The 26,087-nt window shown below is 43.8% G+C and overlaps 1 protein-coding gene across 1 annotated transcript in view; it reads right to left on the bottom strand.

The window, feature by feature from the left end:
• Positions 1-26,087, bottom strand: part of WNK2 (WNK lysine deficient protein kinase 2) — a 621,829-nt gene that overhangs the window by 348,782 nt on the left and 246,960 nt on the right. Inside the window, exon 8 of the mRNA XM_086939164.1 lies at positions 23,095-23,386. Within this exon, the coding sequence (XP_086795290.1) occupies positions 23,095-23,386 (292 nt within the window). The remainder of the gene's footprint in view (positions 1-23,094; positions 23,387-26,087) is intronic.

The following is a 26,087-nucleotide window of genomic DNA, read 5'->3' as shown; positions in this document are numbered from 1 at the left end:
GTTTTCGTCGTAACCGATCAATGAGAACACTACGTATTCAGGGATTTTGTTTGAACCCTCGGGTTCCATTTTGTGTGCGGCAGCCATTTTGTGTGGTTGCCCTAACATAGGCCGATGATTATGGCCGAACGAGTCTTTGGGACTCGTACACCTTAACTGACTTTTGTGTGACCTGGCCGAACTGACTCCCTTGCCCGAGGCTGACCTCGCTGAGCCAGTTCCTTGTTAAGCAGCTGGTCAGATAGAGATCAAAGAGCAGGACATTGCTGAGTTTATGGTACATGCACACCCCCTTCTATCTTGCTTCTCATCTGCTTCTGTTCCTTCCTTTATGGCTTAATCATTGATTTGGGTTGAGGTCTTTATGATGGGTTTGTCCGGCCTGATCGAACAGGAATGTTGGAATTTGCTTGGTTATTTCTAGTGGGCTGGACAACGGAAAGTGGGATTGTCGTCATGCGATATGTTTGAAATGTCACTGTTACATTGGTCAGTTTGTATGTAATTAATGCTAGCCAGGAATGTGATTTTTGGCATAAAAGACGATGCTCCGCTCCTTGAATTTGTGCAGTCTCTAGCGGACCACCCGTGTTGTGCTTCGTAGACCTCTGTTCCCGGTTGCAGCCAATAAATTTGGCCTTTGACGTCATCAAGAAGGGTCCCGTGTCTGTTTGCCGAGGCAGGGGAATCCAAAGACATCGGGCTTATCCCTGGCGCCGCTGGGTTCTAAAACCCGGTTCTTCAGTTGGCGCCCAATGTGGGGCGTCTTCAGCGGTACCGGTCCAAGCCTGAAGATCGTGAGGAGATTTGTGTGGAAATTCTGGAGGAAGGCCTGCCACTTCATCGACCCCTGTATGTCGTCGTGGTCCGAAAGTCTTTGCTGCGAGGTTCCCCGCTTTCCGACGGCTACGAAGGACTGCTGCCCTGACTGTCGCCCTGTCTTGGAGCCATTAGATGATTTGTAGAGTGAGACAATAGACGGGTCTTCATGTGACGCCATCGACATTTCAGTTAAGTATGAATGGAGCGTCTCCCAGTCCTTAGTTTTGTTTGGGTATCCTTCGGGATCGCTTTGATTTGGTACCTGCAGGCCCCAAAGCCAAGGGACTCGTGTATTCACGAGACTATCATTTTGAGATTTCCCTTGAAGTTTGAAGCTAGACTAGTGAGCGAAGATGCCTGGTCTTAGCTGACTTGAAAAGATATTTGGTTTTGGTTGTACTAGGGATTCCCGATTGGAGAATTCGTGTCCGGTTCCTCCGATTGTAACTCCGACCTATGAGCTCTACGTAAAACATGGAGTGGGCCCCATCGCGTATAATGAAATATGGGTTAAATATACTAGGAAAGACGGTGTCCTACAGTGGCCCCAATATGGTAGCTTTGAAACAGAGATTTTAGACAATCTCGAAGTTAAACTGTTCAAGAAGAAAGCCCGGCCGGCGATGTTTGACTCTTTCCGCTTATGGCGAAAGGAAGCCAAACAGAAATAAATTAAGTTAGCGAAGAAAAATAAACGAGAACGAGGTATGTCAATGGTGCAAGCTGCTATACAGTTTAGGGATAATGAAGAAGAACAAGAGAGCGAATAGATGCTTAGGCAGCGTAAACTAGCGGTAGACAAGTGCTATCCAGCTTTGCCACCTCAACAACAAGAAGAGAAGAAAGATCTTGTGAAAGATCCTTTAATGTCGCATCTATTGAGTTTGCCACCCCCTTATGCACAGAATGCTACGGCACCGCCACAAGTTGTAGTTGAGCAACCTCCGGTTGCTATGCCACCTGTGATGCCTCAACAGCCAGCTCCTCTTCCGTTGGTTCCTATTCCTTTGGTGCAGCCTTCTCAAGGGCTGCCGCCTTTGCTACCTCCTTCGTCTGTTACTCCTACACCTGTCTTGTTCACTCCTCCTGTTACTGTTCCGACTTTAGTTTCCTCTCAGTCTCCTGTTCTTTTGTCAGTTTCTCCTTCTGCTTGACAGAGAATGACTGATGCTGTTGCTAGTATCTTTTCTCCTCTGTTGGGTTCATTGGGTATGTCTCCGGTTGTCGAGCGTAGGCAATCGCGTAGTCAATTGCCTGATGCTAATGAACGGACAGTGTTAGATCACTTAGCGCGTAAATGGATTACGTATCCTTCGCACTATGATCTTGAGGGTGTTATGGATGTTTTCCATTAATGGGAAGCACAGAAACAAAGATATGTATTTGATATGATGTGTTCTTTCCTTCGTGAACAATGGGAAGATAGTGAGGTAGGACAAACTACGCCTGAGTTGTACCGTATACGTTCTGAGTTTGCGAAAGGGACTGTTGTGGGTCTCGAGGTTGAGAAAGCAGTTGGGACGTTGTTGTCGTTTAGGAGTGAATCTCCTTCTCAGCGACTGTTTGAGCCTGATCCGTCAGTTAGGAGAAAGGCACGTCAATATCCGATGCGTGAGGTTCCTCCAGTTTGGAGACCTGGTGATGCAACTGTTAATCCGCCTATTCTGCCACACTTTCAGCGAGTTTGGGTACATGTTCCTTGGAAGCGTGCTGAAGTCTTAGCCCTAAAGCAGACTTTGCCTGATCCGCGCAAAAATCCAGCAGGGTTTTATAAGGAGCTATCTTAAACTGCGGATTCATGTATCATGAATCTAGCAGATCTAGATATGTTGTTTGGGAATGTTGTTCCACAGCCTATTTGGGGAAAGATTCGTCATACGGATCATGCACAAGAATTAGGTGATACATGGCATAATCTTAGAGCTGCAGATACTAGACAAGTAGGTGGTGCTAAGCCTGAAGATATAATTGCTGTACTCCCTGGTAGGATAATTGATTACATGAAGACTCTGATGCCTGCTTTGCGTGTTAATTGGGACAAATTGTCTGCATGCAAGCAGAAGAAAGACGAAACTGTGTCCGACTTTTTCACGCGATTCGAATAGACCTTTGTAGACCACAGTGGTCAGGACATCAGCACCGAAGGTAGTCAACGGTTGTTCGTTGACAAGTTTGTTCATAATTTGCTTCCAGAATTGTGCAATAAGTTGAAGGATTCCGAGAGTGCTTGGGCTGTTTCTACGTCAGCACAGATTTTGGCCACTGCCCAGTACTATGAGAATAGGAACAAGGATGAGATAGAGAAAGCAGATAGGAAGACTAAGGAATTGAAGACTAAAGTTCTTCTACAGCAAGCTTATCTGCCCCGTAATAATCAGCGCGATTATCAGCAACCTCAGCAATATCAGAAAAACTCGCAAAGGTTCGAGTCTTCTCAACAGCGTTTTCCCGTAGGTCCTAATCAATGTGCGTATTGCAAAGAAGAGGGTCATTTTAAGAGTAGTTGTCCGGTTCTGTTACAGCGCACGAATGGTGCTTCTGGTGTGAGAGGTCGAGGTGTTCAACAAGCTCCTAGAGGTAGAGGTCGATGTCAGAACGCGCGTTCTTTGCCTCCACAGTATTCTATGAATAGCTTTGATCAGCAGAATGGTGCGTCTGGTAGGACGCCACAGTACTAGGAGGACGATTACTATGTTCAAGGTGAGGATGTGGATGGTAATGATTGCTAGGACAGGCATAGACAAAGAGAGGGAGTTGTTTCAGTTCCAGTAGATCAGAGTGGACCCTATGTTGAAGTGATTGCATCAGGTGTGTCAGAGCCTTTTCTGTTGGATACTGTTGCTGCGAAGAGTTCTATTATGCACTCTAAACTCCCTGGCAAACCTTTGTCTGGCTTTAAGAATGTTTCAGTAGGTTTTTCTGGCGCCCCGGTTACAAATCCGATTTCTAGTCCGTTGTCTATTTCTGTTGGACCTTGTGAATTCGAAGCACCCCTCATTCTGACGACTGGTTGTGGTGAGAACTTGTTGGGATTGGACTTGTTAAAGAGATTGAATGCGACGCTATATTGATCTCCTTCGGGAGTACATCTTACGTTGGGTAAGAGAGTAATCTCTCCGATGTATTTATCTAAAGATCGACTTCCACCTGAATTGTCTTCTCTTCCTGATTCCCTTTGGGCTACTGGTCCGAACGATGTGGGTCTCTTAGAGATTCCGCCATATGTTGTGACGTTGAAAGCGAATGCTAGATTGCCACGCATTCCACAGTACCGCATCTCTAGTGATGGTGAAAGAGCACTTTTGGCGATCGTCTATGATCTGATTGAGAAAGGTGTGATTGAGGAAACGAGAGGTAATGTGTGTAATAGTCCGGTTTTGCCTGTTCTGAAGAGAACTGATTCTTCACAACATCCTGTATATAGGTTTGTGATCGATCTCCGCGAGGTGAATAAGATTGTAGTTCCGCAATTTCCTGTCGTGCCTGATATCACCGCTTTACTGACTTCGATCCCGGCTACAGCCACGTGGTTTTCGGTGATTGACTTGAAGAATGCTTTCTTCAGCATCCCGATTGCCGTGGAAAGTAGAGATATTTTTGGCTTCTCTTTAGGAGGACGAAGTTTCCGGTTTAAGCACGCTCCTCAAGGCTATTGTGAGAGTCCATCGATCTATAGTCCAGCTTTGAAGACGCAACTTGATTTGTTGGCTTTACCTGATGGTGCTGCTCTTATTCAGTACGTTGACGATCTGTTAGTTGCTGCTGACAATGAAGAGATTTGTAGAGAGGCTACTTTGTCATTGTTAGGTCATTTGTCTGATTTCCATCATAAGGTGTCTCTTTCGAAGTTGAAATATTGTCGACAAGAAGTTACCTATTTAGGTCACCTCTTAGCTCTTATCGAAGGAGGGAAGGAAACTGACCCCAGAAAGAATTCAAGCGATTGCAAAAATGAGTGTGCCTACGACACAGAGAGAAGTACGTGCTTTCTTAGGTATTACATCGTACTATAGACAGTGGATCCCTATTTTTCCATTGCTTGCGAAGCCTTTGATAGCTCTTACGGTTAAGGATACTCCTAATCCTATTCCTTGGACTGACGAATGTCAGGAGAGTTTTTCAGAATTACGCGATGCGTTGCGTTCGGCTCCTGTGTTGGGTACCCCCGACTAAAGTAAGCCTTTCACATAGTATGGCCACGAGAGAGAGGGATGTGCATTGCCAGTTTTGACTCAACAATTTGCCGATAAGCAGCGTCCATGTGCTTATTTTTCGTCGACTTTGGATCCGGTAGCTAGAGCGTTGCCGAGTTGTTTGAGAGCTACAGCAGCAGCGGCTGTTTCGATTCGACAGTCTGCTGGTTTGGTGATGGACAATACACTGATTGTGATGGTTCTACATGCAGTGGATACCTTGTTGAATCGTACCAAGACACAGCACTTAACTAGTGCTCGGTTGTCGGGTTACGAATTGACACTGTTAGCGAGTCATGTGCATATAAAGAGATGCAACACGTTGAATCCAGCCACGTTGTTGCCGATTTCAATTGAGTCAGACGATATCGAACAACATGATTGTTTCCTTAGAACTGAGGAAGAAACGAAAGGGAGGATAGACCTTAGGGATACTCCTCTTCCAGAGAGTGATGGTACCTTGTGGGTTGATGGTTCGTGCTTCAAGCTTCCGAATGGTGATACGACTGCGGCATATGCCGTTACGACTTTGCATACGATTGTTGAAGCTGCACGTATCCCACATAATTCAGCGCAAGCAGCAGAGTTGATAGCATTAATGAGAGCGTGTGTGTTGGCGAAAGGAAAACGAGTGACTGTGTATACTGACAGCCAGTATGCATTTGGTGTGGCTCATAGTTTTGGACGTTTGTGGAGAGAACGTGGGTTCCTGACTTCGCATGGGACTAAGATCCAGCATGGTCAGTTGGTGAATGAACTTCTTGAATCACTTACTTTGCCGTTGCAAGTAGCGATTGTGAAATGCAGTGCGCATAAGAAAGTTACGGATGATGTTGGTCGTGGTAATGCGTTTGCAGATTAAGTCGCAAAAGAAACTGCAAGAAATGTGATGAGTCGAATGTATGTTACAGGTCCGGCGAGATGGGTTCCAGATGGAAGTATGTGTGAAGATACGATTGAGAGTGTGAAATCCATCCAAGCTGAAGCTACAGAGAAAGAGTTGAATGAATGGAGAGAGAGCAAGGGTAAATTGGATTTGAATGGTTGTTGGATTGATTTGTCAGAGCATCAGAGATGGTTGTTACCCGATGCGTATGTGCTTCCAGTGGTTACGATGGCTCATGGATTAGCTCATATCAGTGTGAAAGGGATTTGCAAGTTGTTGGCTCCTTTTTGGCAGAATGCTGGAATTCCTTAGTGTGCAGAGAATCTGGTTAAGAACTGTATGGTGTGTTTGATGTACAATCCTGGTAAGGGAATTCCAACTCCAGCTGGTCATTTTGCTCCTCCAACGTATCCGTTTGAGGCTTTGCAGCTAGTTTCAAGTTTATTTTATTTGATTCGGAACTCCGAAGAGATCCACAAAAATAAAACAATGAATGCAACAATACAAAACCATTTTTCCAGAAAAAAGAACAAAGCACATTACAAAGTTACAATTTCTGTACAAAAGGTCAATACGGGTTACAAGAATCAATAATTATGCATACTAAGCTGAAAGAAAAAGCCCCTCAAATATCTAAAAAGCATTAAAAAAAAGTTAAAGACATTAAAACAAAACATCACATTAGGAGGGTTATTTAAAGCATGTACAAAAGCATTAGCAGTAAGAATACTCAATTTCAAACAAATGTGGCGTAGCCAGTTGCGACGGAAAGGGAGCAGGGGAGGACATATAAATATGACGTGACTCAGATCTTGTTTGGGGCAGTTGCAAAAGTTGCAAGCTGCGGAAGTACCATACCACTTGGACAGAAGTATATTTAAAGTCAGGAGATCTTGTCTTAACAAAAACCAAAATCGTCGGACACCATGGGATAAATTCCAGGATATGTAGGGTTGCCTATATTTGATTACACAAGATGAGATAAATGGAGTGACTCCCTTCCTAGTAACAATATACTCCCTATCTAATCTGAAACGAAGTGCCCATGAGGCCCGTTTCAAAACTAGTTTTCATTGGCCCTGGGAGAGGGAGAAAAGGGAGGTCTCATCTAATTTCAGTAGTGTCACTGCCCTTCTGAAATTTTTTACAAGAAGGGAGAATTCATTGAAAGACCCCAATAGTTTGTCTTTCATTAAGCATCTTAGTGTCCCCACTTCCCCCTTCGCCAAACAGGCAACCCAGCGCACCAACCCCGCTAGGCCCTGGGCCCAACTACTACGAACTCCAAACTCCAGTCTGAAAGCTGCAGCTGTACATGAATTATTGGTAGAGGTTAGATTCCGAAAAATCTTCCCCTCTGCCAACTGCAAAAAAACCCATTGCCCCAAATCCACTATTTCAAGTCCATATAGCAAAGTGGACGGGATCTTGGCACGAAATACTTCTAACAGGAAGGAGAAATGGCGCCTCCCTGTGGCTGAATAAAGGGCTTGTAAACTTTTCCCTTGGGCCACTGCTTTCCGCATGTTGTTATCAATATGGGGTTTCTCACTGGAGTTATTAGTTATTACTTTCCCTAAGAAAACATAGCTATTCACAACTTCCAACTTAAGTCCCCCAACTGTCCATCCAAATTTCACACATTTAGGTTTTTTATTGCCGGCGATACACATTATTTTGCTTTTAGAAATATTTATTTTGAGAAAGTGAGTTTCAGCAAATAAATGAAGGGCATGCAGGCGGTTGTTTAAGCCTTTAGGCGTTAAATCCAACAATAAAATATCATCGGCGTAGAGTAAACTAGAAATCCCGACACCTCCCAGCATGGGCGCTATTCCTTCGCAGGCAGCCAGAGTCATAGGGAGATTCGAGATATATAAAGAGAAAAGAATAGGGGCTAACAAACAACCCTGCTTGAGGCCATTAACAGAGTAAATGACCCTAGATAGCCCTCTTTCTCCCCCCAAAAGGACCTTACACCAAGTATCTGTGTGAAGTGCGCGCACCAGCTCTAACAAAATAAGAGGCATACCCAGCGCAGACAGCTTCCTCCATAACAGCGGACGATCTACCTTATCAAACGCTGTTGAGAAATCAATGAACGCTGCGTACACTTTACCGCCGCGGACCCTCACATATTTGTCTGTAATTATCTGTAACGCCGTAAGATTATCAAGAGTACCATGACTCTTACGAAAGCCTGTCTGTTCAAGGGGCAATATGTTACTATTAGCTACCCACTCATTTATTGAGTATAGCAGGCATTTGGAAAAGACCTTACCAATTGCATCAAGAAGGGCGATTAGGCGATAGTTTTGAGGAACATTCCTATCGCCCTTCTTGAACAGCGGCACCAAAATGCTACCCTTCCATGATGGCAGAACTGTTTTGCTCATAAAGCAGTACCTAAATATCGGAAACAAAATCTTGCTCCAAGAGCTAGGATCCTGCTTCAGAACCAAAACAGGTAGCTCATCTGGGCCCATTGCACCAGAAGAGCACAATTCTATTATGGCCCGTTCGATAACCCTCTCAGAGGGAGGATCTATAAGGGAGCTATCTTCTTTACAATCCTCATAGGCATTTAAACAGCCGTTGCTCGCGTAAAGGTTAGAAATAAAACTAATCCAAATGGCTTCAGCAATGGGAATTGGAGAAGGAAAAGACCTTGTTCCACAGCCCTCACTAATTAAGGACCAGAACAACCTTGCTTGCCCGCGCACTGCGGCCTCACGCAAGCTAACCCATATTGTGTCCTCTTTATCCTTTTTTATTTTCATTTTGACCCTATGCCTCCTTCTCAGAAGGGTTATTTTATTGTTTCTATCGAGGGATCTGCAAAGATATTGTTCCCTAACTAGTTTATTTATTTCCCTATTGAGACACAAAATTGAACTAGGAGTTATTTTCTTCCTTTTTTGTCGAGAGGGTTTTCTAGCAACAGACGTTACCATCTTCAAAAAATCTTCAAAGAGGGGTATAGACGAGCTATCCTCGCCTTGTAAAACATTTAATTTATTCTCTATAATAGGTTCTAGGCCCGTAATTGCCGTGGAATTCCAGAAACAACGTCCAGTATTGTTAGCAAAATTAACAAAGTCACTGCTAAGAGTCCAGGAGTCAGTGATAGGCGGATTTATCAACACTGATACCGATAACACATTATGATCACTCAGTGTAGTCTGCAAAATTGATAGGTCATTTAGAATATAAAAACTATTCATATCTATAGCCACATAATCTAAAATAGACCCACCATGAATGGATCTGTGGGTACAATTAGCTGGAAAAATCAGAGGAAAATCTTCCGTTTACTATAATCCCCTCCATCTCAACAAGTTCATTTAAAAACTGTTTCCCTCTCTTATTTGTTTTGATCTTATCCGGGAAAACGGCCCGGGGGATATGGAGAGATTCCTCTTTCAATTTGTTTCGAAAAAGTTCCAAACTTAGGTTTGAGACATGACAATTAAAATCTCCCACTAGTATTACATGGGGAACAGGAATTTTCTCCATAATTTTCTTTGTATAGTCAAAGACCCGTTTTAGAATAATATCGAAACAAGCTTTCGGGGGAATATAGGAGTTAATAATTACTAAGGGTTTCAAGTTCTCCACATTGTCCGCACTAAACAATGTTACTGATTGAAACAGCTTACTTGAATCCAGGTGGTGAGAAAAATTCCACCTTATCTGATTTGAAAGTAAGCAAGCAATACCACCCTTAGCATGGCCTCTCTTTGATGGGGAGGCTCCCCCCTCTAAGCAAAAGTAATCTTTTACTACTGGCATTTTATCTACACACCAAGTTTCTTGTAAACAAATTGCAGGGGCCTTAAATGAAGAAAGATACTGCAGTTTCTCCGGGTTATTTTTTAAGCCAGCAGCGTTCCATGAGATTATCTTCAGTCCGCTGCTAAAGGTGTGAAAATAATTTGGGATGACAAGTGGATTGACTGGACAGGACACCGGGCAACCAATTCCATTGGCAGTTTTCCTCACCCATAGTCCTATTTGGGACCACAGAGATAGGAATTCTATATGTCACTTGGCGGGTACTTTTAGTTAAACTTATCTTTAAGTCCTCAAAGCCCTGGGCAAGCCCACTTGATCCAGATGAGAGCGGGAAGGAATTTTTGACTGCATTATCCTCTTTCCCATGTGATACAAATGGTATAACATCAATCCCTCTACATTGAAACTTCTCAGCCTGATGGAGGATAAGGTTTACGATTAATTTAGAATAGAATTTTGCCCTAATATACATCCTATCCTCACCTTTCAAGATCGTAACCAGATCAATATCATTAGATTGTAATAATTTTAATCCCTTGAGCTCTCCGAAACATTTGAGTAACATAGATCTATTTAATATTAGACCAGAATCAAATAAGGGGAAAAAGTCCAATAAGAGAGTATCGACCCCTTCTTTAATAGGGATTGCATTCGGGTTTCTTAACTCTCCGTCACCGACCAAGAAAGGTAGGGCCTCTGGATTAAGAGGGGTTAGTAGAGAGGGTATAGTAATCTTCCTATCTTCCACATTTGCAAGAATCAAAACCCTACCAGGAAATCCAACAACACTTTCAGGTGCAGATACCCCTCCCTCGGGGACGGGGTTCACATCCTCCAAGGGAATAACTTCCATTACTGAATGATTTTGTCCCAGAGCTGCAGGACCAACCAAGTCAGCAGACAACTTTACAGGAGAATCAATTACAAAATCTTTTAAGGGAGAGCTCTCCAAACAGCCAAAGACAACTTTTCTCTGTCTTTTTTGGTTGTGTCTACGGACAGGTTTCCTCTTTTTCCCTCTGATAGTTTTCGACTTTCCTTTTTTGTTTTCCTCCATTTTAATATTTTCCTCGGGACAAAAGATTGGAAAAAGTTCTTTATTAGTATTAGTACCATTCAATCCCTCAATTGCCTCAAGCTCTTCAATTTTTAAATCATCATCAATGGCATTGTTGTTAGCTGATGATAATGGAGTGGGGGACAGATCTACCTTTGCCCCAGATAAAACATTTACATCAGCAACCACTGATAAAATATTTCCAACGTAGGGTTGAGGTTTAGGCGAGTTTGCTACAACTAAAGGGGCCTTAGGAGAAGAAAGCGTAATAGGGTCTACTTGCGGAGCCAAACTACAAACCTTCTCAACGTTTTTATTCACCAGGGCCGTCAACATCTGTGTAACTGCCTCCAATATACAATCCGAACTACCAACAAATCTACCCAATAATGACAGAATGGAGTACAACAAATGTTCAAGGGCAATCATTGACTCAGAAATTGGTCTATCCTGCCGATCAGATTTAATTAGCTCAATGCCGGATAGCTCCAACTCGGGACTCTTAGAAAGATTGGACAAAGAATACATATCAGAAGACTTCATAGAGGGCGTACTGCTATATAACAGCAACCCAGTTGGACCTGAAACTGGTGGTGTTTTAGTGGAGCCCACAGATTCAGAAGGGATGTCGGGAAGGTACCTTTTACAGAGCTCCATATCAATATCTAGAAATAAAGGGTTTCCATCAGGAGTCACCAAAACACCCCCTACAGAATTTGAAGTCAAAGTGTGCCCCGACAAAGCCATAGGGATAGGTTGAGGCGGGCTCACTACTATTAAAGAAGAAGCACCTGAGGGAGAAGGTGCATTAGGAATGTTCTCTAAAGGAGGGTGTGTATCAGTAGAGTTAGAATCAAAATGATCATCAACCACCGACAAGAAAAAAATTACACCTGGGGTATTTACCACACAGACGTCTGCACGTACAATTTTAATAGGAGAAGCGACCCCATTTGACACCGGTATATTTGAGGGTTTATCCCATAAGTCAAATAATTGACATTGTCCCTTAACGAGGGGATGCTGTGCATTCTTATTTCGTAGAGGGTTAGATTTAGTCTTGCTACACACTCTACCCATGAGAATTCTCCCTGATCGCAGCTTTTTGGCGGTCATATTTATATTCTCACTACACAAAAGAAGATATAAAAAAGTAAACAGTAAGTATAAATACAAAACCAGATAAAATTTAAAAACACAAGGCTAGGGCAGAGTAATCACCGCAACATTCTAAACCACGTATAGTGGCAACAGAAAATGAATACTATCTTAGGTCACGCAATTACGTGTGTTAACAATGCAAAGTGCCACAGTATTTAACCATAAATAAATATAGTAAAATGAAAAAGAGCGCTGCCAAATAGCGTTTTGAAATGAACAGCGCTTTGAAATGACAGGAGCGTTCTTCCCACAGTTACGGCTGTACGACGATAGTTCACCTCCTTAGCAGAATGGCAGCCAACTCAGGATCAGCAGCAGCGATCTCCTATGCCTTTTACTTCCAGCGCTCACACTACCTGCTACCACTGACCCACTGTCACTCTGTCACGACTACTAATTAGATGGCTGCAGATGGTTGCTGTGGGAGCTGCTGTTGCTGCTGCTGCTCCAATGACTGATTAGTGTTAAAGTCTTGTGAAATTGTTCAATTTGTTCAATTTGGTCTGCTCTGTTGCTGTTACTGACAATATTCCAAACTGATCACTGCCTCCCAGCGCCTCCCCCGGTGGACCCCGGTGGACCAGGACGCTGCCAGTTAAGCCAAAACCACTGCGTCAACAGGGCGCCACTGCGGGGCTGCCGGGCTGCAAGGCTGCGGGGCAGATCAAGGATTGTGCCCGCACCCACTCCCATGCCCGCACCCCCGGCCAACCCTGGGACGCCCACTGTCACAGTCTCAATCGCTTCAGCAGGCAAGGATACAGGGAGGTAGTGGCTAGGTAACGTGTGGCAGGCAGGCGGACAATCAAAGTGGGACGGCAGGTAGTTCTCCGCTGTTCCCCTGCTCACAGTTCTTACAACAGCCTCCTACCTCCTCGATACGCGTCTCCAATCTTAATCCTGCCGGTCCCCCTGGCAAGGGGGGGGGGGGCGCACAGAGCACTGCTTTCGGCTTTTCGGAACCGCACAACACTTCTGGCGTTCTCCAGCGTTCTCCGGCCGTTAGAATCTGCCCCTCGCTCGCTCTCTTTGCAGCTAGATTTCATCCACATGGAGAGGTGCAACAACCTAAAGTATGTGTTAGTGGTTGTTTGCTCTTTTTCTAGATGGGTAGAAGCCTACCCCTTGAAGGACAATACTGCCTTGTCCACAGCGAAAGCCCTTATTAAAGAGTTCTTCCCTAGGTACGGTTTGCCGAGAATGATCTGGAGTGACAATGGGAGTGAATTTGTGGGTCAAGTGATGAAGAGAGTATGTGATGGGTTAGGTATCCGGCAGAAGTTCCACGCTGCAAATCACCCCCAATCAGCTGGTTTAGTTGAGTGCTATAATGGCACTCTAAAATTGAAGTTAGCCAAAATTCAAGCGAGCTCTGGTTTACAATGGCCAGATGCTTTGCCTCTAGCCCTTCTGTCCACTAGAATGACTGTGCATTCACGAATGGGTTTGAGTCCATACAAGGTCGTTTTTGGTCACCCGGCAAACATTTGGGGGAGTGCCGAGGCCGACAAAATTTAGTGAAATAGAACATCCTGTGTTGCTTGACTACCTGTATGAATTGACGGCTAAATTGCGTGTTTTGCATCAACAGATTCACGATTCATTGCCACAAGCTTCTGAAGATCCAGGGCATGCCATTGAACCTGGCGCGTGGGTGCTCGTGAAGAATTTTCAGCGAACCAAGAACGAGCAGCCCCACTGGACAGGACCCTACTTGGTTTTGTTATCTACCCATTCTGCAGTACGAGTGCACGGTAAAAAGAACTGGATCCACGGCGTACATTGCAAAGGGCTCCTTTGCCTCTGCCGTACGACCGGTGGGTCCAGAAAGGACTTCCTGACTCTGAGACTGAGACCGTGCCTCGTTTTCTGCCATTCAGCGATGCCCGTTTGATTGGGACGAACACTGAGCAAGAAAGTGACGATCTTCTTCAAGAAGCTGTGCCTCCATTGAACCAATTGAACATTGTTGAACCTGAGCTACTTTTCCGTAAACAAACATTGCCTGGCAAAGAGCGTTCTAATTTGCGACCGAGAGTCGCAGGATAAAAGTATAAAGTTTTCTTTATATGATTTTTAAAGGTTAACTCTCCTCCGAGGAACTACTTTGATTTTTGTTTTTCGAACCGCCATCCGGGTTCAGCTGTAGGGTCGCGGTTGCCGAAGTCTTTGGAGTGCAAGCCGAAGACACTAGGTCGACGGTTCTGGTTGGCCTAAGGGAGTTGCCCTGGGCTGACATAAGCATTCCTTAGCATAGAACACCCTACCACCGCGAGCAGCAATTAGAGAGGATGGAGTTTTTCGAGATGGAGAGACCTGTTGAGAGAATAAGCTTTAAGAGCAAAATCTGTAAATTAATGACCCGAAAACGATTTTTAATATTGTGTTTATTTATGTTGCTTAGTTTAATGATGTTTTTAATTGGATATGTGACATTCTCTTTTCAAGTGACTTTCATGCCCACTACGCAACCTATACCTCCTCCTACTATTTCTTCTCATTCTTTTCACCCTCTGCCTGAACATGAAATAGTTAGAAGACTGGAATTTGCTAACAATTCCTTTGTTCAACTCCTGCACCAACACCAGCTAGTTATGAACACGACAAATTGTTGGGTTTGTGGCCTAATGCCCCATACGACCGATAAAGGTATTCCTTACCTGGTTTTGTCTTTCAGCTACAATGGTTCTATTTGGGCATACAGAACGATGTTCATTTATGCTCATAGTGTCTATCCCCAACGTTCCGTGAAAGATAGTCCGAAGACTAGTGCTCTGGTCAAGGGTATAGTCGACATGATTAGAGGAATTAGTTCCTATGAGATTATCCCGAGAGATGAGACACAAGCATACATTGGTTGGAACGTTACTGGATATGGAGTTAGTCTGAGTATTAACCAGCGAGCGAAAAGTTCTCCACCAATTTGGATAGTGCCCCATCAGGGTCATTATTGTCTGCAAGGTAATGGCAAGAATCCGAGAGCTCAGTTAGGGAAGAGTGTCTGCACTGAGACTTATGTATTTGCGTCTCAGACTTCCCCAGCGTTCCTAGCAGCTAAGGGTACCTATTTCATCTGTTACGACAAAGCGTACACATGGTTGCCCCCTGACTTCTCAGGCACATGTTTTGTTTCGTTCCTGTTGCCTCCCACTTTTACAGCTGCAGCAGATTACCATAAGACTAGAGTTGCTAGAGGTGCCTTCAGTAAGGAAGATACTGGAGGGCAAGAGTTGGGAGATTTCTTTAAGGGTTTTCTGCCGTTCTGGGGACCTATAGCTAACAGCAGGAACATTCGCCAGTTGACGAGAGTGGTTGAGTCCACCATAGTCGAAACTGCGGGTGCCCTTAGTAACTGGACTGGTGAGCTCCAGTCGGATCGACTTATGACACTTCAGAATAGAGTTGCTCTTGATGTCATACTTGCAGATAGAGGTGGAGTGTGTAAACTGATTCAATCGAGCTGCTGCGTTTTCATTCCAGACAACGCTCCGACGGTCTTCCAGGCCATTTCCAGACTACATAAGATCTCAGAGTCTGTACATATAGATGAGGGAGATTGGTCGTTGATGGGATGGTTTTGGGGATTAATATGCACGTGGGGATGGAAGATTCTGATGGTCATTGGGATGATCTTAGCTATCCTTTTCCTGTTCTGTCTCTGTGTACAGTGTGCTCCTACTATATGTGGCCTCTGTGCTACTTTGTGTGCGAGGAGACCTGTCCTGAGAGAGTTGCTAAGTACTAGGATGATGCTACAGCAACATCTTGATGATCTGATGAATATAGACCGAGATTCAGACTGACGTGGGTTTGGGTTTATTGCCTATGTAAGGGCAAAAGGAGGGTCTGTGGTTCCGTGGTTCGAGGGTCTGTGGTTCGGAGATTCTGAACCCGTTCAATGAAAGTCGTCGGATATAGACGATTTTGGTGTCAGCGGACCGCAAATCACGAGTGCGGTATGTACAAGTGTTTTCGTCGTAACCGATCAATGAGAACACTACGTATTCAGGGATTTCGTTTGAACCCTCGGGTTCCATTTTGTGTGCGGCAGCCATTTTGTGTGGTTGCCCTCACATAGGCCGATGATTATGGCCGAACGAGTCTTTGGGACTCGTACACCTTAACTGACTTTTGTGTGACCTGGCAGAACTGACTCCCTTGCCCGAGGCTGACCTCGCTGAGCCAGTTCCTTATTAAGCAGCTGGTCAGATAGAGATCAAAGAGCAGGACATTGCTGAGTTTATGGTACATGCACACACCCTTCTATCTTGGTTCTCATCTGCTTCTGTTCCTTCCTTTATGGCTTAATCATTGATTTGGGTTGAGGTCTTTATGATGGGTTTGTCCGGCCTGATCGAACAGGAATATTGGAATTTGCTTGGTCATTTCTGGTGGGCTGGACAACGGAAAGTGGGATTGTCGTCATGCGATATGTTTGAAATGTCACTGTTTCATTGGTCAGTTTGTATGTAATTGATGCTAGCCAGGAATGTGATTTTTGGCATAAAAGACGATGCTCCGCTCCTTGAATTTGTGCAGTCTCTAGCGAACCACCCGTGTTGTGCTTCCGTAGACCTCTGGTCCTGGTTGCAGCCAATAAATGTGGTCTTTGACATCATCAAGAAGTGTCCCGTGCCTCTGTTTGCCGAGGCAGGGGAATCCGAAGACATCGGGCGTTATCCCTGGCGCCGCTGGGTTCTAAAACCCGGTTCTTCAGTCCGCCTCCCCCCATTCCGGTCCAAAGCCTCTGAGATCATCTGCGGAGTAACCCAGGGATCCTCCCTCAGCCCGACACTGTTTAACATTTACATGGACCCGCTCGCACACGTCGCCCAACAGCACGACCTCAACATAATATCCTACGCTGATGACACTCCACTGATACTCTCCCTCACCAAAGACCCCATCACCGCCAAAGCCAACCTTCACAAAGGATTGAAGGCCGTCGCCTACTGAACGAAGACCAGCCGTCTGAAGCTGAACTCTGGCAGGACGGAGGTCCTCATCCTCAGCTCCAACCCTTCAGCCTGTGACGACTCCTGGTGGCAGACTGACACCCACCGACCACGCATGCAACCTGGGAATCCTCCTCGACTCCACGCTCTCATGGGCCAAGCAGGTCAACGCCGTCTCCTCCTCCTGCTTCAACACCCTCCGCATGCTCTGCTAAATCTACAGATGGATCCCGACAGATACAAGAAAGACAGTCACCCAGGCCCTTGTCAGCAGCAGACTACTACGGAAACGCCCTCTACGCGGGAGCCCCGACCAAGCTCATCAAAAGACTACAATGCATCCAAAATGCCTCGGCACAACTGATCTTCGACATACCATGCCACGGCCACATCACCCCCCCATCTGAGGGACCTGCTCTGGCTCCCAGTCAGCAAAAGGATATTCTTCAAGCTCATCATCCACTCACACAAGGCACTGTACAAGACCAGCCCAGCCTACCTAAACAGACGGCTCTCCTACATCCCCAACCGCTAGCTATGCTCCGCCGACCTCTCTCTCGCCACCGGCCCGCGCATCCGAAGAACATCCACCGGCAGGAGATCCTTCTCTCACCTCGCCGCCAAGACATAGGACACCCTCCCACTGAGCCTATGACAGACCCAAGACCAGCTGACCTTCAGGAGGATGCTCAAGACCTGGCTGTTCGATCAGTAACGCCCCCCCCCAACCCCCACTCAGCGCCTTGAGATCCTTGCGGGTATATAGTGCGCTTTACAAATGATTGATTGATTGAATTATATGAACCTGAACATAGTCATTGACAGGAACTATATACCTTGTACAAGTCCATATGGATCCCAGATTTGCTCCAGGCCAGACAAAGGAAAAGACTTTGCACATCAAGCAATTGAGCGATTGCTTTGCACTCTTTACAACACAAAGACCCTTAGCCACTTACAATTTTTACTCCTAGAAAAGCAATATTTTCAAATTCCTTGTTAATCCCCATTATGACCGGAAAAAACTTTGTAGCAGAGGCATGAGAGGTAGAACATAAGCCTTAATTGTATAAATCTAAGGGGAAGTTGCCATCCTATTCTTGCTGCTGGGGCAAAGAGTGAAATTCTACTGCTCACAACAAAGACAACCTTCTAAAGAGAGATGGAGGACCTCTGGCTATCAAATAAGGAAGAAAGGGATCAAAAATCCCTTTTTTCAGGAGATGAGGAATCAGCCTGTGTGAGTAGGGATTAGGGCACTCCTCAAACCATTGAAAGCTTTTGTTTAGATTACCATCGTATCCTCCATCTTCTGAACCCACATCAAGATGAGGACCGGAGATGGAGTCCATCTGAGCAGAAAAGGAGCTGTAATTTGCACATCCATGCTCCTGAATCATCATTGTGATAGAAGTGTTTGTTGTTTATCTTGTACATAGCACTTGGGAGCGTGAAGAGTAGGAGAACCCATACAAGGGATATTTTTGGGGGAATAGAAGGCAAGATGGTGCCAAATACTACGTTGGGAATTGAGTAAAGGAAGATTGTTCACGTGTTTTATCAAACAACCATCTAAAAAGGTCTGGGGAGACTTGAAAGTTTACATGTGATTAACAGCTGCATTTCACAATGGATTATGAGACTCTTGTGGCAATCCACCTCTCTCCAGGCCCCTGCACAGAACGCACACAACAGTTCAGTTGACCAAATTAACTGCATAGTTTTTGTGACCGAGTGTCAGTATACCTCTGTGCAAAGACCTGATCCACATGGTGTCACAGAAAAAAACACCACACCACCGGAAAGAAACACAAACAAAGATCTAGTAAATCCTCAATCAGAAATGACGGAGCAGAAACTGGGAAAATAATTGTTAACTCCAGCAGTAGACAGCTGGATCAATGACGTGCAGTCTTGTAAGCTTGCTTGGGCTATGGCATAGCATTCTGCGGAAACGTAAATGCACCGATTAACTCTTCATATCTTGTCTCAACCTTATCGTACTTACCCATTTATAACAAAGAATTTGAGGTCCAATAAAGAATTACAAGATTAATCCATCACCCCTGTCACTATTGAAAAAATCTCTATGCATGTTTTGAATTATATCGTTTTTCTAGAAAAGTTGCTTTAAATTTTATTTTCAAAAGCAAATGAGAAATCAAATAAAGGTACATCAGAGCGTACACATTTCAAGGGTTGCACCACAGGCAAAACAGGTAAACACTTTTCTGGGGCTGGTTTAATAAAACCCTGTCTTTAAAGTGTTAGTATGGGTACAGCATCCCATAAAAATCGGGGATCATCATGATGCAAGACCTGCTTTTGCACAAATAGAGAGTAGGCAAGCATTTCCGGACCAAGTCATAGTTGGGCAGAGGCTTGATTCCTCTCAAACCCAAGATTATAAACTGTAGTAGAGGGCCTTTTGTGAAGGTTGTTGTCTTGGTCTGATAAGATGCTATATAATAGACAACAGAACTGGGTGAGAGTCTCCTTATTATTCAACGAAAATTAACACACTCAACAAATTGCATCCTATCCTCACACAAGAGAAGTTTGATGAATTACTTAACGGTGCTACTCAGGAGGACTAGACGGAATTCCATAGCTGAGGACTGTTATTCTGTTTTCACAAGTATAGAGGTGTGGTATTTGACAGAAACATTAATTTGCAAAAAATAATACTGCAATAGTGAAAACAAAAACATTTTAATCCTCATATTGCAATTAAACTTTATAGTCATTGGAAGAAGATATTGGACGATTACAATTCAAAACGAAAGGCAATAAAACCATACAGATTCAAATTGCCCTAATTTATCAATTATGAACAGATTTGGGTAAAAAGGATGGTGAGAGACAGGAATCCAGATTCCATGCTTGCTAGGCCATGTCCCGAAGGGCATAAGAGGAGTCCACATAGAATTAATGTAATATTCTATGTGGTATCATGGAAAGGCTATCCCAAGTCATAACCATACAGGAAGGATTTCACAAGAAGGTTTTAAATATATATATATTTGTGAATTCATAATAAATAGGACCACCATGTCTACTTTACAATGAGAAGCTTGGAGGGGAGAAAAGCAAGATTTGGGCTGGGGAATGGATGACAAAGGTTCATGGGCGAAAGGGAAAGGGTACAGGGAAAGAAGCTGGCAGTGATAAAGAGAAGGGGGAGGGGAGCATGGAGTCTCCTCAAAGAGAAATCAAGAAGAGTGGGCAGGGACAACCAACTCTTAATATCAGAAGTGAGAATAAGATGCTCTTTTGTACATTATTCACTGGACGTAAATTCAACCTTTCCCAAAGTACTCAAGTGCTAAAGTTAGACTATCAATATGAACTCGTCTGAACATTAACTAGAAACTAAACTTGCACACAAACATTAATGTTTCTTTTTCAGAGTTTGGTGTGACGTCTAGCTAGCCATCAACTGCAGTTCAGCATAGAAACTCAAACCGTACTGGATCCTAATGTAGCCTCAAAAGTAACCACACAAGATGTATTTTCCTTTCAATATATGCATTAAACAGCGAGCCGAAATACAGTGCAGTCTCATTAGAATGTAGGAGTGTGGTTTGATGTATTGATGATAACAACCCACAAAGACACGGAAGCTTACAGTTTTAACAGATGATAATTTGGACGGTAGAGCATTAACAAGAATACCCTATTTAACAATTCACTACCTACCACAAATAAATACAGCAACTTTTGAAGACATCCTCATTGACTTCTAAAATTCTAAAAGGATTGTGATTGGATTTGTTTGCATATGGAAGATGCAGTAGAGCTTACTATTCATATCAGTTACAACTTGTTACACCAATAATTTTTGACATAAACATGGGCTTCCTTCTAATGTCCCCAGAAATCACCGCCGTTGTAAGGCGAGACAGCCCTCCACTCCTATCTTCTGAAACAAAAATGAAAATAAAAGAACCACCCATTCACCCATGCGATGTGCATTCAAACAATGGAAACATGCTAAAAAGTAAAAATGAAGGTCACTTCTGACCAGACAATGCAAAAGAAGTCAGTAATGCAGTATGGCCGAGGGGGAAATTGGGGAGACACTCATTTGCTACAACTATTGGAACAGGTGCCTCCAGCCAGTAGATCTCAAGCTACCACCAGCTCACAGACACAGTCAAAGTAGCTCACAGCCTAGAGTTAATATTTAAATAAGCATAGGATCACAGGTTTCATTTAAAGTAAGGGAAGGGTCTGTTTACTTTACATTATCATCAGGCTGACGGTAGCAGGGTTTGATAATGAGCATTGCTCAGTCAGAATTATGACCCAGGCTGGTGCTGGGGCACAGAGGCGAAGAACTGAAGCATTGAGGTGTTTAACTCTTAAATGTAAATGTAAATGTACAGGAATTTATATAGCGCAAATCACCAAGCGGTTTCTAAGCGCTTGCTTAGGGAACCCGTCCTGGTATTCCCCTGTGAGATAACCCCGGCAGGGTATCCGCAAGGTGAAAGCCAGGCATCCCGCCGCGAGGGGCCGTTGTGGAGATTAAGCAAGCTATTGCCCAGAGTCGCAGAGTGTGAACCCGTGAATTGAGTAGGCACGGAGCGAGAATTGTCGAGTCCATGGACATTTTTTTTTTTTTTGGACTCAAGACCCCGCCGAGCCGGGAATTGAACCCTGGTCCCAGGCTGACCTCTGCTTCCAGGTCTGCCTCCTCTAACCAGTGAGCCACACTTCTCCACATAAATAAAAGACCTTGTCACCTCAGTATTGAAGCAGAAAATTAAAATGAAGTTACCTTTATGATCAAATTAACTCTTCATTTTAATATTCTCCTATTTTAAAGTGTTACATTTATAAACAGTAGGCCTCTTGCTCCCAGTGGCCAGTAGATACTGCCATAGTTATAACTGAAAAATAGTAATTTGTTTAATGGGAGAAATTTAAAGTGAGGAAAAATGTTTCTATGAAGCATCAACCCATTCGCTGCGGGGTGTTTTCCCTGCGGGGCGTGCAGCGCCCCCATGCTGGTGACGAGCTGAGCTCGTCATGAGGCACAGCGGAGCTGCCCTCATGACGAGCTGAGCTCGTCACGGCCGCACCCGTTTTTAGAACGTTCAGCACAACGGGGAAATTAGCCCCGCGTGCAAACGTTCCAACGGCCGTGACAAGCTCAGCTCGTCATGAGTACAGCTCAACTGTACCCCATGACGAGCCGAGCCCGTCACCAGCATGGATGAGTTTAAGTCTTAATGACTTTCTCCGCTTGCATTTACTTCATTTTATGAAGCATGTTTCTTCACTTTAAATTCCTCTCATTTAAACAAATGGCAAAGATAGCACAGTGTTTACAGGCCAATGGAAGCAAGGTGCCCCTGGTGCTTGTAAATGGGAGAAACTTTAAATGAGTTTTATGGAATCGATATAAACAAAGTTCTCTTCAGTTTCTAGTGTTGCCTTTGCACAGAGCAGACATCTTACTCCCAGTGGGTAGTAGACACTGTGCCAGATTTATAACTGAGAAATACAGCCATTAATTTAGCTGGGAGAAATGAAAGTGCAGACAAATGTTCCATAATATGAATATTTTTGCAGAACATTTTTCTGCACTTTAGATTTCTCCCATTTAAAACAAATGTTTGTAAGTTTGTGTTATACATGCAACGGTGAAACGTACGGTGAAAGGTATCTCCTGTGCCTCAAGTACATATGACACTGGCTCGCATTCACCCATACACATATATACTATTCACACGCACACATGTTCATAAATCCCCAACGGCAACACAGACACATATGGTAGCCCTGTCATACTGCCCCTAGTCAAAGTTTTCTGTTCAAACAATACTATCTGGCTCTATGGACATTAGGGTTAAAGTCAATAAAGCTGTGTATTGGGGTGTCTAGTAACAACACACAAGTTGCTTAGCCTTCAGTGGCTTTCAATAATTTTCTCTGATCAGAAGTAGTTCTTGCTACAGAAAGGGTTGGAGACCCTTTTATTGGAATTTCTACTCCTATTATTGCATTTCCTATGGTGAATAGTGTCACCAGAAACCAATGAGGTTATAGTTCTTGAGTCATTAACAGATTACAGTGCCTCACCAGATGTGAGAACAAAAGAGCTGCAAACCCTGCTGGAGAATCATGTAGGAAACTAAACCAAGAAAATCTGACCTATCAACGTGGAGAAGAACTACTATTAGCTTAGACAAAAATAAATACAAACACCAGACTTACATGCAACAGATGTAATGCTCGCTGGAAGTTTCTGCTGAAATGGGTGTTGGTCAAGTTCGGACTCTTCTGTTTCACTGGGTATATATTGTCCAACATTGGTAGGGTGTGCAACTTGAACCTGGGGCTGTGCTTGGAGTTGTGTAGGTTTTTCACTTGTTTCTACTTCTCGCTGGTCTTCCGCCACTTTTGCAGGCCACATTCTCTCTCTTCTCCAGTTAATTAATGCAACTCTGTCTCGAATTGATTTTGCTACAATCTTGACATCACTATCATGAAAGAATCCAGATTCAACCTGCAGAAAGACCAAATGGCAATGCATTACTTGTGCTACAAAAAACACAAATAAGTACATACAGTTGCCTTGTAACCTGTATTTTGATGGCACAATATATTCGATTCAATAATATAACCCTTACTCTAGACTGGGTGGGAACTTTTGTTAACTTAAGGAAATTGCATGTTTAAATATGCACTATGCAGATTTTAAAACCATTCATTGTTATTTTCAAACTAACAGCATCATTCATTTTAAATACAACAATTTATTCTTTATCGTGAAGTCAAACTAGATGATTAGGGGAACAGTCTTAACAACGTGATTTTTGCAGCGAAGTGCCTTTACCACACATTACCATGCAAGGTTTTACCACATACAGGCCTTTACCATGCATGACTTTACAATGCACTTAAGGTAAGTATGGAGGTTTGAGGAATCTTCTCGAAAAAGATAAAAATGTATATTATATATATATATATATATATATATATATATATATATATACATATATATATGTATTTATATTAATTGGCATCAAGACTACAAGCGCTGCTACGAGCGCGCATTCTATTTCAGCAACTGCCCATGTAGGCGTGGCCATCCTCATGGCCTTGTGGTTGGTGTAGTGCACTCTGATAATATAAAATGTGCACTCGTAGCAGCGCTTGTAGTCTTGATGTCAATTAAGCCACTGAAGAAAGGTGAAGACCTCAAACGCGTCTGGTGTTGGTGTATACTGAAATATGCTGTTCGGGAAAGTTTACTGCTGGCAGGCTATCCACGGAATAAAGCGAGCCAATAATTTCCTCTGTGTGGCTTTTCTTCATATGGGTTCTTGTTTGTTGGATTATAAAGCGGCCCCAACCCGGTCGCAAGGAAAAGCCTACTGCTGTGAAGGCGGGTCAGCAGCGGCCCCAAGCTGGTGTTGCTACATGCGAACGAAGGGGAACTGGCGCCCTGACAGTGAGGGAGTAAGTTCGTAAGCTCCAAGTGGCAGTCCCAGAGCGAGGCAGGAGCCTTCTTGGAATTTTGCAAGAATGTATTTATTTATTATTAAGACTTTGAGCAGCACACCCACTTGGGCTTATTAAGAGTGCACTACAACAACCACAAGGCCATGAGGATGGCCACGCCCACATGGGCAGTTGGTGAAATATAAAATGCGCACTCGTAGCAGCGCTTGTAGTCATGATGCCAATTAAGCCACTGAAGAAAGGTGAAGACCTGATACACGTAAACCAGGCGCGCAACACCCATTGGGCTCACGGGGCTTCAGCCCCCCCCCCTGCACCCCCACCCCCCGTCGTGTGTGTCAGCCCTGGCGAAGACCTCTTCGAGGGCTGGCGAGCATCTCATTGCAGCCACACCCGAGTACTTAACAGGTCTTTAAAAGACCATTTAGTTGTAAATGAGGCTTTTAGTTGTAAATTAGGCTTTTGTTGTGTGTTCCCCCCTTCTTACAGCCACTCTTGTGTAAGTTTGGAAGAATTAGCCCTCCCGAAATTTGGCACTAGTTGCCCGCCTGGCGTATATGGATATATGCTGTTCGTGAAGGCTTAATGCTTGCGGACTATCCACGGAATAAAGCGAGCTAATAATTTCCTCTGTGTGGCTTTTCTTCATATGGGTTCCTGTTTGTTAGAATATATACATACATATATATATATATATATATATATATATATACACACACACATACATATACACATTCATACACACGCACACACACCTCAGTAATACTTATCTTAGTTAGACTAATTGTGTTCGTTAATGGCATGCGAGGTAAAAGCATATGCGTGCTAAAAAATGTGAGGAAAAAATGTGCGTTAAAGGCATGCAATTATTTCCCTGCATCTCTCCATCATACAACCATGATAGAGTGATTTAAGCTCAGGTTGAGGATGTTAAGTCGGGTAAGCACACTACAATCCTCTTAGCAATGGTACTTTCCACATCTCGAAGTCTGTTTGTCATAGGAAAAGTACAAATTGAATGCTAGAACTTTCTTAAATGTTTATTTCATGGCTTAGTAAAAATACCTTTTTTAAACGTTTTAATCAGTAGTGAAAAAAACACTGCCAACGGTCGTCACGCGGCCCTACCAGTTTCTTCGAACGTTCCGCACTGGCACTGAAGGTTCGAAGCAGCCAACAGATTAAATCAACTGTACCAAGCCACATGTTTAACCACATGGCTGCTGTGCGTTTTCCCCCCCTGTGCTGGAAAATGCCATTTTAGTGGCACCATGACGAGCTCAGCTCGTCATCAGCACACGACACCTTTTGGTGATGACGAGCTCGTCATCAGCATCGAAAGGGTTAAACAACATTTAAACAAAAACGAATACTTGTAACTGCTCTTAAATGCTACAAATAGCATGGTCATAAATGTACTTACTTCTTTGAAACTGTAATAACCTTCTAAACTAAAAGTCATTATGGACAAATTGCATTTGCATTTTTAAAGGCGGTCTACATTTTTTGGGTGGTTCTAAAAGAGCTATTTTCTGTTAACCAAGAATTTACAGTGGACTTTTAGCCCACCAATTGTTTCCCATTTCCTGGCTTTGGCACTCATTTACTTTTTTCCTATTCAATAGCTTTCCGTTGTCCATCTTGCATTTGCCCCTTCCCCTAGAACATACGCTCTTTACTTGTGTCCGTTCCCTGCTAACTTTAAGAGTAGTCCTTTTTTTTAGGTTGCAGCACAGCTGTCT

The sequence above is a fragment of the Lissotriton vulgaris genome, chromosome 9, assembly GCF_964263255.1.
Source record: "Lissotriton vulgaris chromosome 9, aLisVul1.2, whole genome shotgun sequence".
NCBI classification, from domain to species: domain Eukaryota; kingdom Metazoa; phylum Chordata; class Amphibia; order Caudata; family Salamandridae; genus Lissotriton; species Lissotriton vulgaris.
Note: the sequence above shows the minus strand (reverse complement) of the source record. Positions and strands in the feature narration are given on the sequence as shown.